General features: G+C 40.9%; 1 protein-coding gene across 1 annotated transcript in view; it reads right to left on the minus strand.

The window, feature by feature from the left end:
* Positions 1–1,797: 1,797 nt before the first annotated feature.
* The window catches only part of LOC141049045 (superoxide dismutase [Mn], mitochondrial), a 53,923-nt gene continuing 40,417 nt past the window's right edge, over positions 1,798–15,303 (minus strand). Inside the window, exons 2-5 of the mRNA XM_073545159.1 lie at positions 9,542–9,735; positions 6,530–6,646; positions 6,263–6,442; positions 1,798–2,155 (exon numbers count right to left, since the gene is read on the minus strand). Coding sequence (XP_073401260.1) covers positions 2,010–2,155; positions 6,263–6,442; positions 6,530–6,646; positions 9,542–9,735 — 637 coding nt within the window. The 3' untranslated portion in view covers positions 1,798–2,009. The remainder of the gene's footprint in view (positions 2,156–6,262; positions 6,443–6,529; positions 6,647–9,541; positions 9,736–15,303) is intronic.

Genomic DNA, 15,303 nt, shown 5'->3' on the forward strand with positions numbered 1-15,303 from the left:
TTTTTTCTTTCCACATTGCTTTAGTTCCTGTGAAACACCTGAAGGGTTAATAATCTTCTTGAATGTAGTTTTGAGTAGCTTGAGGGGTGCAGTTTTTAGAATGGTGTAACTTTTGGGTATTTTCTGCCATATAGACCCCTCAAAGTGACTTCAAATGTGAGGTGGTCCCTAAAAAAAATGGTTTTGTAAATTTTATTGTAATAATGAGAAATCGCTGGTCAACTTTTAACCCTTAGAACTTCCTAACAAAAAAATATTTTGTTTCCAAAATTGTGCTGATGTAAAGTAGACATGTGGGAAATGTTACTTAGTAACTATTTTGTGTCACATAACTCTCTGGTTTAACAGAATAAAAATTCAAAATTTGAAAATTGCAAAATTTTCTAAATTTTCGCCAAATTTCTGATTTTTTGACAAACGCAAAAATTATCAACCTAAATTTACCACTATCATGAAGCCCAATATGTCACGAAAAAACAATCTCAGAATCGCCAAGATCCATTGAAGCGTTCCTGAGTTATTACCTCATAAAGGGACACTGGTCAGAATTGCAAAAATTGGCCTGGTCATTAAGGTCAAAATAGGCTTGGTCATGAAGGGGTTAAAGGGCAGCCCGGTCTCCATTTCAAAGCACTATCTGTACTTACTTCAGGAAATACACATCTAGTTCATTATTAGAATTGTCTGTAATTTTATTTTACTGCTTTTTTGTATTTGGTACATATTGTTTTTTCACTCACCTGCCTTTCATTATTTTGCATGTCGCTCCATCACGATTTTAACTGTTTTTAATGTAAATTGCCTGTCTGGCCTTTTGTGTTCAATAAAGCCTTTATTTATTCATTATTTGCCTTGTGTGCACTATACTTTGCACTCGTCTTTTTTCCATATTATCTGATTGTTAAACGGCGTAACGAGAAAAAAAAAAAAAAAAAAAAAAAAAAAAGTCAAATGCTATAGTGTTTTTGGCCGCCGCAACATTGAATTAAAATGCAATAACAGGCGATCAAAAGTTTGTATCTGCACCAAAATGGCATCATTTAAAACGTCACCTCAGCATGCAAAAAATAAGCCCTCACCTATAACCAGAGATCATGAAAAATGGAGACGCAACGGGTCTCGGAAAATAACGCAATTTTTTTTTTTTTTAACAAACGTTGTATAGTTTATTTTTTTTTTTAAGTGGTGAAAAAAAAATTCCATGTTTTGTGTCTATGAACTCAATGACCAGGAGAATCACAATGGTGGGTCTGTATTAGCATTTAGTGAACATGGTATTTAAAAAAAAAAAAAAAAAAAAAAAAAAAAATTTGTGTTTTTGGACTTTTTTGCAATTTCACAACACTTGGAGTTTTTTCCTGTTTTTCAGTAAACAATATGTTAAAACCAATGGTGTCGGTCAAAAGTACAACTCGTCCAACGAAAAAAAAAAAAAAAAAAAAAAAAAAAAAAAAAACACAATAAGCCCATATGGCCATTTTAACAAAAAAAAAAAAAAAGTTATGGCTCTGGGAAGAAGCAAATGAAGGTGCAGAATCAAAAATACCTCTTGTCGTTTAGGGGTTAAGAGTACAAATGGCTGCACAAAAGATAAAAAAGCCTCAGTTCTATTGACTGAAAAATAAAGAAAATAAAGACATTATAGGCCCTTGAAGAAGGGGGAAAAAAATGGAAAATAGTCATGTTCGGAAGGGGTGAATAGTGATTGTTTAGAATGGCATGTCAAAAGCTTTTGGACGGGTAATGTGTAGGTCCCAATACTCTTGCCTGCGTAGTGTATATTGACAGAATAAAATATACTTTACTTCATTAACTTTATTCCAGATTGCACTTTCATTCCCAAACAAATCAAGCACAACTTTTTATAGGTTTCCAGAAATGTACAAATGCTCTAAATGATGTAGCATGGATTATGGTATAATTCTATTATATTAACAAACTTCTATGAATGCCCACCTACATTTCAGTGGGTTCTAAGTGCTTATTTAAGAGGATTACAAAAATCAAGTTCATTTTTTGCAGGCCCGATATCTATCTGCTACATTCTCCCAGTTGATAACATTCCAGATTGCCTTCAGATAGTCAGGTCTAACATTCTTGTACTGCAGGTAGTAGGCATGCTCCCAAACATCGATACCCAGAAGAGGGATAAGACCTGGAAAGCAGAATAAGTATTATTCAGGAACGCAATGGCAACTGAACAAATGAAGAAAAAAAAATTAAAATCATCCTGTAGCGATCCCCAAGATGCCAATAAGTTGGAGGCCGATCCATCTTTGAATTTATTTTTATGCTATCCATTAGAAATGCCATTAATGAAACCTGCTAATCACTGCAGTTTTTTTCTCTGTGTTTTTATAGAAATTTTACAAGTTCAAGAATAAAAAAATACTAAAGACTGTTGAATAATCCTTACCTATATAATAAAAAACTGGATAAAGTTAAACTGAACACTATTTTTGGAATATAAGACGCACTCCCCTTAAAATTTAGGGAGGAGGAAAATTGGGGCACATCTTATAGTCCAAAAGTAGCTTGCCAGGGGAAAGGCAGGGTGGGTGAGGGAGTTGGTACAGCTATGGAGATCCCGTCTCCTAGAATCTTAAAGGGAATCTGTCACCTGGTTTTGGCGGGCTATTTAAATGAGGTATGTTCGGTCCGATGGGCGGTGTTTCCGATCTTTGCCGCCTCCCCATCCTTGGCTGCCGTTTTTTCATGAATAGGAGTAGGTGTCCGTCATCTTTCGCGCGTGCGCCAAGTATTCTTGGCTCGCGCACGCACAGTAAGCTTTGCCCAACTGCGGGCAAAGCCGAAAAGCCTTACTGTGCATGCGCCGGTTAACTAAGCCCCGGAAGTATTTTGCTCTGTTCCGGGGCCTAGTTAACCGGTACATGCGCAGTAAGGCTTTTCGGCTTTGCGCGCAGTTGGGCAAAGCATACTGCGTGTGCCAAGAATGCTTAGCGTACACACGAAAGATGGCGGACACATACTCCTATTCATGAAAAAACTGTGGCCGGTGGCCAAGGATGGGGAGGCGGCAAAGTTCGGAAACACCGCCCATAGGACCGGACAGACCTCATTTAATAGCCCGCCAAAACCAGGTGACAGATTCCCTTTAAGCTGCGCCGCCTCTGGCAGCCATTTTCCTTATGCTCACAGCAGGGAAATGGATGAGACAGATGCCCAAGCCTGGAACCCGCAGCATCACCTCACTCCTGCCACCTGCCTCCTGAAGCAGAGACCCCATATCCTGTGACCCAGCTCCACTGTTGCTGACCTCCAGGTAAGCTACTGCAAGATGGGACTATAAAATGCACCACCATTTTATTTTTTTTATTATTTTCCTCCCAGAAATTTGGGGTGCATCTTATAGTTCGCAAAGTACGGCAAATTTGTAGTAATACAAACATATTACAAAAACGGACAAAATGATATACTGCCGTGTCCGTTATTTTAATGATAAAAATATGTTTGATGCAACCTTGGTATGGCAAAGAGGCTCAGTGCACTGTTCCACCCATTGGATTTGCATGTAGATAAATTCACAAAAGGAGTATTATTCCCAAAATGGGGTCATTTGAGGGCAGGGATGGGATTCTGCACTTCTAGCACTTAGGGGTTCTGTATATGGAGTCTCCAACCATTATAGAAAATTCTGCGCTACAGGATACCTCCAGTATAAACAGTACTACTTAGTCATAGGGTGAGACAAGCAGGGATGGAGTAATTTGTCAATAGCGCCAGTCGCTCCCAAGTCTTGCCTATGACTATTACTGTACAGCCACAAATGGGGTATTTCTCCATTCAGTAGAAATGACAAATTGTGCTGCCATTTTTACCAATTGTCCCATGCGAAAATGTAAAATCTGGGGCTAAAACAGTTTTGGCGGTAAAAACGTAATTTTTTTTCCTCATTTGCCAATAGTATAAAATTCTGTGACCCACCTGTAGTGTCAATATGATCACTGTGACCACAGATGAAATCGTTGAGAGGTGTAATTTGTTAACTGTTGCACCTCAGAGGCTCTGACACTGTGACATGGCACCCTCAAACTAGTCCAGCAAAATTAATTCCAATATGGCAGTCCATCCCATCTGAGCTTTGCACTGTGCCTTAGAAGTATTTTTTCGACTATACATGGGATATTGGCGTACTCAGGAGAAATTGCACAAGACATTTTGGGTTCCATTTTCTCCTGCTATCCTTACAAAAAATAAAAACTGTGGCTAAAATTACACTTTTCTGGGAAAAATGTGATTTTCATTTTCACTGCTCTACATTATAAACTTTTGTGAAGCAGTTGGGGGGGGGGGGTTCAAAGTCCTCACCACACATCTTGACAAGTTCCCTGAGGGTCTAGTTTTGAAAATGGTGTCACTTGTGGGGTTCTCCACATGCGACACGATGTCCGCTAATTATTCCAACAAATTTTGCATTCAAAGAGTCAAATGGCGCTCCTTCCCTTCCAAGCCCTGCTGTGCGCCCAAAGAGCAGTTTTCCCACACATATGGGGTAACGGAGTACTCTGGACAAACTAGAAAACACATTTTGGGGTTTATTCTTTCCTGTTACCCTTGCAAAAAAAATGGGTCTAAAGTAAAATTTGTGACAAAAAGGTAAACGTTCATTTTTTTCCTTCCACATTGCAAAAATTCCTGTGCAGCACCTCAAACATGATGTGATCAAAAGAGGATTTTGTAAATTGTTGGAAAAACGAGAAGTCGCTGCTCAACTTTTAATCTCTTATAACTTCATAACAGAAAAAAAAAAAAATAGTTTCATAAATTGTGCTGATGCAGAACTGACATGTGGGAAATGTGATTTAACCATTTTGTGTTATATACTAACTCAGATTTAATAGCAGTGAAATCAAAAAAGGTGTCTTTATACCTCTAATCTGACCCCAATATAGTCCCACTACACATCAGCACCCTGTTATTAATGAATGCATGAATTCAGCTATTGTGGTAAATGATAAAAATGTTAAGGCATTTTGATTAAAAAAAAATGCTGATTGTACAAGCCATCCAACCATGGCAAGGTGTACCCAAATATGGATGGTTCCGATCACTAGTGTCCTACCTCTCAATAGACCAGGCCTCATCTGAATGGCACAGTGAAAGAAAAAACAGGCATCGCTCGCAATTTTACCTTCATTCATGTTTATTGGCTGGGGTCAGACACCTGGCGTTTTCCTTGTAACTTATGCTTCAAAACACAATGTGGGTCCCAAACACGATGGAAGACACCACCAAAACTGATCAGCCCAACTAAGTCAAGATCTCCTCAAAAAAAAAAATAAAAAAAAAAATGACTCCAATTGAGAAGGGCTTAAATTAAAACAATATTCGTCATATAGTGGGGCGGTCAAAGGGCGGGAGGACATCTTCATCGCCGTGTCTGACAGGTAAGTAACGACCGCCAACCACTGCTGCATCGCTGGTGAGATCTGCCTGCTTGGCAGCTCACTAGCGACCATTTAGCGATGCACCAGCGATCCTGACCGGGTCGTATCGTTGTCGGGATCCCTGATGCATCGCTAAATGTGACGGTACCCTTACTCTGTTTTGTTTTCACTTATCTATAACAGCACAAATTTCTAGCATGAGTAACAAATTTCTCACCTATGTCAGAGGATTAAATAATCCCAGGAAAAGATTTATAATATGTGAGAAAAAGAAAAAAAAAAGAAAAAAAAGCAGGGGTGGCCGCAAGTATTAAAAACTCATTTGATCAAGTCAAGGAGGCAGATTCTCAAGGGAGATCTAACATTCTAGTTGGTGCAAGTGACCCCATTTTACAAGCTAACCTTCTCCATGAATTTACATGAATTTATCCAAGGGTGCAGTGATCATTATAGACCATGGGTGAGTCACAGTATTTAATACCATTGAGCAGTGAGAAAAAAAAAAAAAAAAAAACACAGCCTCAGATTTTACATTTTCACATGGGGAAATGTGTAAAAACGGCACCAAGAGTTGTCACAATTTCTGCTGGACGTGGCAGTATTCTATTTGTTGCTGTACAGCTGTACAGTACTGCTTAGCCACACAGAGTCAAGAAAAAGCGCCATTTGACTCCTGGAGAACAAGTTATTGTAGAATAGATTGCAGACTCCATATACAGAGCCCCCAAGTGCCAGAAGAGCAGAATTCAACCTCAAGTGACCAATTTGGAAACAATTTTATACAATCCATGCTACAAATACTAATGGAGCAGTGTACCCCAGCCTGAAGATGAGAAAGCCAAGTAAGGTCTCACCTGTTGTTCCTTGTAGAGGGTCCTGATTGGCACAAGTAGCAACTTGCAGTCGTCTCGATTCCTTGTTGTAACCTAGCCAGCCCCATCCTGATCCCTGGACCACTACTGATGCAGTAGACAGCTTCTCCTTAAACTTCTCAAATGAGCCAAAGTCACGTTTGATTGCTTCTAACAGGTCACCTGTCACAAATACAATTAATCACTGGTGAAAAGTCACAGCTTTAAGAAGCAGCAATATTCATAAAATGGAGCACACGTGATACTGACCGTGAGGCTCTCCACCACCACTGGGAGAAAGGTTTGTCCAGAAAATTGTGTGATTTATATGTCCACCACCATTAAATTTAAGAGCTGGCTGAAGAGCTACCTGTGCAGTCACATCACCTACAAGCGAATTAGAAAGGCAGGTTATACTTTTCAAGTTTGCTCACGTTGAGACTCTATACACGTGGCTTCATCAAAGATATAACTGATGGAAAAGGAAAAATTGGTGATGAAAATTTGACTTAGCACTCGCTCACACTGGCATATAACACGGCCAAGTGCTTTCTGAATTTTTAGCGAATAGCACTCAGCCCAATGTTATACTATGGGGAAGTGCAGATCTGTGATAATTTTCTCATGCCAAAAATCAGCATGAGAAGACAATTTTATATACCAAATCCATACAAGCTAACTGCAGCAAGAAAATGGGGATAGAAACTAGTATCTTATGCGAAAATAATTTTTTATTCACAAATATTAAAACATTTTACAGAATAGTACTGCTGTAGCAGGAAAAAGGATTCCAGTGTAAATGTTCAGAAAGTTTACACTAGAATCCTGTCTCCTGCTACGGTAGTACTATTCTGAAAATTACTCATTTGTGAATAAAAAATTATTTTGGCATAAGATACTCATTTCTATTCCCAATCAATTTCTTGCTGCAATTAGCTTGTATGTGTCATGATCTGCTTAGTTTGTGGGATTTGGTAGTTCAGAGGTTAAACTGGACGGCCTTACTCTGGGAGGCTTCTTATAGCCTCATTGTGGAGTCATTCCTCAGTTGCTTATACTTTGACCCTTGGCCGAGTGTGTGACCCTGTGCTACATTATGCTTGCTTGGTTTTGATCTGGTTCTGTTCCCGTTACAAGTTCTGCCTGTCCCTCCTGTACTACGCTGCCCTCTGTGTATGACTCATTGCCTACGTCCTGACTATTCTCTGATTGCCCCTCTTGTAGTGCGCTGTTCTGACTATTCTCTGCTCAACCCTCCTGTACTGCGCCGCCCTCTCCGTGTATGACCCCCGTTTGTACAACCTGAGTTCCCCTCTCCTCTATTCCAGGGTGCCTGTAGCATCCTGCACTCATCTCCAGCAGCAGGACGCTAAGCCCCGCCCCCTGTGGTCACATGATCGTAGGTACTTTTGCTTCCTGCTACCTTCAGCATCCCAGGTCCCGTCTGCCCGAGCTTCCCCTGCAGCATCTGACCCCGGGCCCTCCCGAAGTGTGGGTGAGTCACCCTGCTCAGCCATGGTACTTCGCCTGCGCTGACAGGATCCTGATAGTATGGGTTTGGTACATAATATTGTTCATTGAGTTTGAGTTTTTGCTTATACTTTATTCCATAAATACAGGGTTTTTCGTGGTATTTAATGAGAAGACAATTGCAGCATGATGCGAGTGCCTCCGATATTGAGATTGCGCTTACCCATACAAATCAATGGTTGCGTGTGAAACATTGGACTGCACTTGAATATCATTTGAGTGCAATTAGATGTATGTGCACAGATAAAGGAGAAATTACATTCTCCATTTTCTCTGCAACAGTGCAGCGATTCTTTCATGTGAGGGGATCAGATCACTCAGCTCAAAAGCTCAGTGTTTGAGCCGCATGTCATTAGCATAATCTGCCCGATTATCTCGAATGAGAGAACATACACCAGTGTAAGCATACCCGTAGGCTGGGGTTACACTACCTTTGGCTGCAACACAAGTCACATGGACAAAGACTTCTCTGTGAGGCAAGTGAATAGGAACATGTGACCCCCAGGTTACAGACAGCGACAATCGAGTCAGAAGAGTTGGAACCATTTTGATTTTTATGGCTTTTTTGAGCTAGGTTATCGCTAGGGGTTACAATGTGACACCATCTGCTTTATGTTGCGTTGAAGTAGCGACACAGCAATTTTTGGCTGTGGTACTGAGGCTGCAAAAAAATGCCATGCAGTCCCTAGCATAAATTGACAAAACTGCATAATTGCACCAATTGTCATATGGGATTTTTCTGCAGCAAGATCCACTTTGTTGCTCCTGTAATATGCTGTGAATTTTTTCCAACCACAAAAATTGAATGCAAGATCTGAACCAAAACTGTAAGGGTATACTCACATATTCCGTAACGGCCAGCGCTTTGGATGCAGTACATGTCCGCTGCATCCAAAGTGCTGCCGGCTATTGAACGCAGGCGATTCCGCATGTGATCACTGAACCGTGCGGAATCATCACATCCAATACATTGTATGGGTGATATTTATCCTGCGGAGACTCGCGTCGCCACAAGCTAAATAGACGTGATGCAGCCTAGAGAGACGCGCCGCATGTCTGTCTCCACGGGAGAGCTGCGGGTGTCTGTGCACGCATAGTGGCATGGGGGATTTCTTGACATCCCATCCACTATGCTTAACATCTGGAAGCTGCAGGTTGGATGCTTCGCAAGTATTCATCATCCAACCTGCAGCGTTTACTGACTCACTTAGAGAGCAAATCATACAATGGCCAAACCTTAAAATACAGAGGTTATCAAATGTCCAAAAAATGTAGAATCTTTTGAATCCATAAAGCTGCATCCTAGCGATCAATAGCAAGGGATGTAGGATAGATTTTATTGTGTTGTAGGGCATCTTTTAGGTTTAGTAACATTATATGGCCAGTTTGCTGATGCTTATTCAACAATCTTTCTTAGATGACAGCAAACGACTTGGATTTTAGGAAAAAAAAAAAAAAAACACAACAACAACTATGTTGCTCAAACTGTAAAAACACAATAGTGATCACCATGCAGAACAGAAATCACACAACCATGAAACATGTGCCGTGTACAGATTGCATCACCCGGCCTCATCAGCAGATTTCCTGATGAGGCCCAACTGCCTGATAGGCATAGCTCAGGGCAGGAGGCCCAGTGGTTGAGCTTGGTATTGGTCTGTTTCCAAGATGTGTGAATTCTGACCTAATATGCAGATTTAACATGATTTTTCTTCTGTTTCTGATTTGAGTCTAGAGTTTTAGGTTGCTCACCTTTTGCCAGGGCTTCGGCATATTGCTCTTCTGCAACGTTTAGGTTGTTCACATAAGTGGCATGATGTTTGGTGTAGTGGAGCTGCATGATCTCCGCATTGATATGGGGCTGCAGTGCACCATAATCATAAGGCAAGTCTGGCAATGTATGCTTCTGTCGGGAGGCTAAAACAGGTGCAAGTCTCAGGCTTGTCCTAAATAAAGTAAAAATATATATATATTTAGTTTCTTCCCTCCACTTAGATTTTAGTATCATAAACATAACGTCTGCATACTTTAACCCCTTTACTCCCCCCAAAGCTGTTTGCACCTTTTATGACCAGGCCAAATTTTACAGTTCTGACCATTTTTTGTGCCAATAACTCTGGAACGCTTAAAATGTATCCCACTGATTCTGAGACTGTTTTTTCGTGAAATATTGTACTTTAATATAGGGGTGGTAACATTTCTTCTTCTTTATGACTTGCGTTCATTTGTGAAAAAAAAGTGGAAATTTGGCAAAATTGTTGCCGTTTTCAAACTTAATATTAATGCCCATAAAATCAGAGCGATGTCACAAAATAGTTCATAAATAACATTCCCACATGTCTACTTTACATCAGTAAAGTGAACATGTAATCCTCTTAAAACCTATTTTAATTCAATTAATTTTAAAAATAACACCTTCTCCGTGAGACTTCTTGGCGAATGCCACAATGAAAAAAGAAAAATGACCCATTCTGAGATGCTGCACAGGCCTGATATCTGCCTGACTGTGGAGGCTGGCACCCTAAGGATCTATTTTTCCGTGTCCCCACTCAACGAGGACTGTCCCTCACTCCCCTACCATTCCCTGATTATACAAGAGGGAAAACAAGGTCACTCTGATTTTCCATTTCTGCACTAATTCTAGTGCAGACAATCCAGGACCAAAATAATTAAAAGGTAAAAATCAAATAAATCCACATCATGATACCTCAAAGCCAACAATATGCCTGAAAGACATGATAAAAAACACCAACAATTTCCAACTCTGGGGTATAATAGAAATAGGTGAAAGATCCAAAAAGGTCACTTGTGTGTGGAGACACCCCGCCGCGTTTCCCCGCCGTAGCGGTTCATCAGGAGGTGTAAATGATGCTGCCGATGTCCATGATGCTGCTTAGCGGTATCGGTGGTCAAAAAAGGGTGGACTTAAATAACCACCTTGATTAAGCGCCACAATGAGCCCCACCTACCCCATCTTCGGTGGTCCAATCACAGAGGAAAGATACATATTAGTAAGCCCCAATATACTAGTAAACTCACATGGATATGCGCGGTTAGATGTTATCAGGACCCAGTGTGCGCTCCACACTGGAATGCATCCACAATAGCCTGGGAACTTCCGGTCTATTGACATCACTTCCGCTGCCATGTGTTTACAGGGAAACATGCTGCAGAGCCCGGGCTTGCGCTCCAGAATGGAACGCAAGAATAATAGTCTCGGACCTTCCGGTCTATGACATCATATCTGCTGCCATGCATTAGCATGAAAAACGCTATAAGGAACCGGCACGTGCTAAAAATAGAACACAAACACGATAGCCAGTGGCGTTACAGTATTATAGCCCAACTTCTCAGAGAAGCAATATTTTTTTAAGACACAAAACGTCGTTATAACAGGCTGATAAATATAGCTTTATAAGTTATAAAAGACAAAATTATATTGGGGCCAAAATAGGAAAAAATCAGAAATAAACAAACCTAAAAGGATACATAAATGTGCCATACAATGTAGCCTGTCACACAGACATACTCCAATAGACGAAATGGATGAAAAACCCCATCAACATCAGCTACTTAGGACATTGGTCCTGGTTGGCAAACTATCTTCATATAAAGCAGGTATATGACATTAATTCATTCAACCCATCAGGGGAGAGGGACTGCAGCCTGAAAATCCACTCGCACTCCCGTCTCAAAATAATCTTATCCAAATTACCTCCCCTGATCCTTGGTTTAATCAACTCAGTCATGTTAAAGGAGATGTCGCCCGCACGGCCCTGATGTATGGCATTCACATACCTGGCGACTAGGGTATCTTGTTTATTTGTGATATCCTCTAAGTGTTCTCCCACCCTCACCCTTCGTTCTCTTGTGGTCTTACCCACATAATTCAAAGGACAAGTGCATGTGGCATTACAGACCATACCTGTCGATCTGCAGTTTACAAAGTCTCTAATGCAGAAGGTTTTCCCATTAGTCGAACTAATGAAGGTTTTACACCGAGACATGTTTTTACACCTAGAGCTGTTACCGCATTTAAAAAAAGACCAAGGGCTTCCTATCCAGCCATGTACCAGCCCCAGTCGGCCTCTGGTAAAGGCTATGTACAAGCTAATCCCCGTTAGACCTCCCCTTTCTGTAGGTAACACTTGGTTTTGATGCAATAAGACCTCTCAAATTGGGATCAGCCAATAGAATACCCAATGTTTTTTAAGGACATGATAAACCCTATCAGACTGGCCATAAGTCCCAATAAATCTAACCATGTTGTCACTGGTTCGATTAGAGGCCCCTTTTCCTTGTTGTAAAAGAAGGGAAGGTCTATCCGCTACGAATGCTTCATGTTGTGGTCCATTTAATGCCTGTGGGGGTACCCTCTCATTCTGAACCTATTGTAAAGGTCTCTCGCTTGTCTCCTATAGGTACCCACTTCAGAAGAGTTCCTCCGGATTCTAAGGAACTGCCCCATAGGTATTCCCCTTTTCAAAGTCACTGGTGATGGCTTGTCCATCTCAGACTATTCATAGCAGTTGGCTTTCTATATGTACATGTACTAATCCCACCATTAGCCTTCTTAGAGATTGTCGAATCAAGAAAGTTGATGCTTGTAGTGTGACACTCCAATGTAAACCTCAGGCCAACCATATTTTTGTTGATAGTCTCAAAGCGGTGGAAGTCCACCTCTGGGCCAGACCAAAACATCAAGATGTCATCAATATATCTGGCCCAGAGATTGAAAAAAAGGGGTCCACCACTCCTCTTCCTTACCAAAGATGCGAGTTTCCTCCCACCAGCCCAGGAAGATATTTGCATATGTTGGGGAACAAGGGCTCCCCATTGCGGTCCCCCTGAGCTGGTGGAAGTACTTGGAATCAAAGAGGAAGTAGTTCCTTGTAAGGACAAAACTGAATAGTTTTCTCAACAAAAACATTATGTGTCCGACACTCCACTTCCCTTGTTTGCAGAAAATGTGCAACTGCTCCCAGGCCCCATTCATGTGGAATGCAATTATACAGTGCCTCTACGTCAATAGATGCTAATAACGTATTGTCCTCCAGTGTGACCTCTTCAAGCAGATTCAACAAGTGTGATGTGTCCCGTACATACGAGGGAAGTGCAATCACAAAGGGTCTCAAGATCCTATACAAATAGATCCCACTGTTTTGAGTCAGGGAGTCTATTTGAAAGACAACGGGGTGACCTCTTAATGGTTCTAACCCCTTATGCACCTTGGGCAGGGCATAGAATGTCGCTGTTACAGGAGCACTGTGTAACAAAAAAAATCAAACTCAATATCCGAAATTAACTTATTTTCCCTTGCCCCATTCAAAATGGACAACAGTTTGTTTTTATATTCGGTTGTCGGATCACCTCGTAGAACCTCATAGGTATCCTCATGATTTAAAAGTGCATAACACATCCCACAATACTTATGATCCATGAGCACTAGATTACCACCTTTATCTGATGCCTTAATAATTATCTTAGCCTTTTTTTTCCAGCCTCTCAAGGGCCATCTCCTCACCCGGTGAGAGATTAGATGGACCATTCCGATTAATACATGGAATTTTACGAAGGTCCTCCTCTACCATTTTGATGAAAATATCAATACTGGTGACCTCCTTATTCTCCGGCATTCTAGTGCTTCTATTTTTTGGAGTAGTGAACGGGTCCACCCCCCGCTGCTGTTCATTCTCCCTCAGGAGACCAGTCAGGACTTCCAAGTCCCTCCATATCCTCCTCTGATAGTCCTAATCGGAGGCATTGATCACGATCATGCGGCTTGAAAAAGTTTTCATTTTAGGTCTCGTCCAATCAGATTCAAATCTTTTACCCAATTGAAACAATTGTATGTATTCGTCGGCACAAAGCTGAGACCCTTCTGCAATAAAAGACATTCATCCCCAGATAAAGTATGTGATGACAAGTTTATAATTTGTCCCTTGTCAATTACAGCCTTTTACCTGCTTTATATGAAGAATGGTCCTGGTTGGCAAACTATGTCCTAAGTAGTTGATGTTGGTGGGGGGGTTTTCATCTACTTGGTCTATTGGAGTATGTCTGTATGACATATGCTACATTGTATGGCATATTTATCTTTTAGGTTTGTTTATTTCTGATTTTTCCTATTTTCTTTTGACCCCAATATAATTTGTCTTTTATAATTTGCACTACCGTTCAAGAGTTTCGGGTCACTTAGATATTTCTTTATTTTTGAAAGAAAAGCACAGTTTTTTCCAATGAAGCTAACATTAAATGAGTCAGAAATACACTATACATTGTTAAATGTGGTAAATGACTATTCTAGCTGCCAACATATGTTTTTTAATGCAATATCTTCATAGGTGTATAGAGACCCATTTCCAACAACTATCATTCCAGTGTTCTTATGGTACCTTTTGTTTCCAACTGTGTAAGAAGGCTAATGGATGGTTAGAATACCCTTGAAAACCCTTGTGCAAGTATGTTAGCCCAGCTGAAAACAGTTTGGCTGATTAGAGAAGCTATAAACCTGATCTTCCTTTCAGTTGAGAATCAGGAGCATTACATTTGATGGTTCCATTAAACTCTCAAAATGGCCAGAAAAAAAAAACAAAAAAAAAAAAAAAAAAACACACCTTTCATGTGAAACGCAGTCTATTCTTGTTTTTAGAAATGAAGGCTATTCCATGCAAGAAATTGCCAGGAAACTGAAGATTTCCTACAATAGTGTGTACTACTCCCTTCAGAGATGAGCACAAACAGGCTCTAACCAGAGTAGAAAGAGAAGTGAGAGGCCCCACTGCACAACTGAGCAACAAGACAAGTACGTTATAGTCTGTAGTTTGAGAAATCGACACTTTACAGGTCCTCAAGTAGCAGCTTCATTAAATAGTACACGCAAAACGCCAGTGTCAACGTCTACAGTGAAAAGGCGACTCCGGGATGCTTGCCTTCAGGGCAGAGTGACAAAGAAAAAACCATCTCAGACTGGCTAATAAAAGGAAAAAATTATTATGGGCAAAAGAACAGACATTGGACAGAGGAAGATTGGAAAAAAGTGTTATGGACAGACGAATCCAATTTTGATGTGTTGGATCACTCATAAGAACATTTGTGAGACGCACAACAACTGAAAAGATGCTGGAAGAGTGCCTGACGCCATATGTCAAGCATGGCGGAGGTAATGTGATGGTCTGGAGTTGCTTTGGTGCTGGTAAAGTGGGAGACTTGTACGAGGTAAAAGGGATTTTGAATAAGGAAGGCTATCACTCCCTTTTGCAACACCATACCCTGTGGACAGCACTTGATTGGAGCCAATTTCATACTACAACACGACAATGACCCAAAGCACACCTCCAAATTATGCAAGAACTATTTAGGGAAGAAGAAGGCAGCTGGTATTCTATCTGTAATGGAGTGGCCAGCGCAGTCACCAGATCTCAACCCCATTGAGCTGTTGTGTGAGCAGCTTGACCGTACAGTATGCAAAAAGTGCCCATCAAGCCAAACCAACTTGTGGGAGGGGCTTCTGG

The sequence above is a fragment of the Dendrobates tinctorius genome, unplaced genomic scaffold (genome assembly GCF_039654945.1).
Source record: "Dendrobates tinctorius isolate UK_male_01 unplaced genomic scaffold, ASM3965494v1 ptg000140l, whole genome shotgun sequence".
Taxonomy (NCBI): Eukaryota; Metazoa; Chordata; class Amphibia; order Anura; family Dendrobatidae; genus Dendrobates; species Dendrobates tinctorius.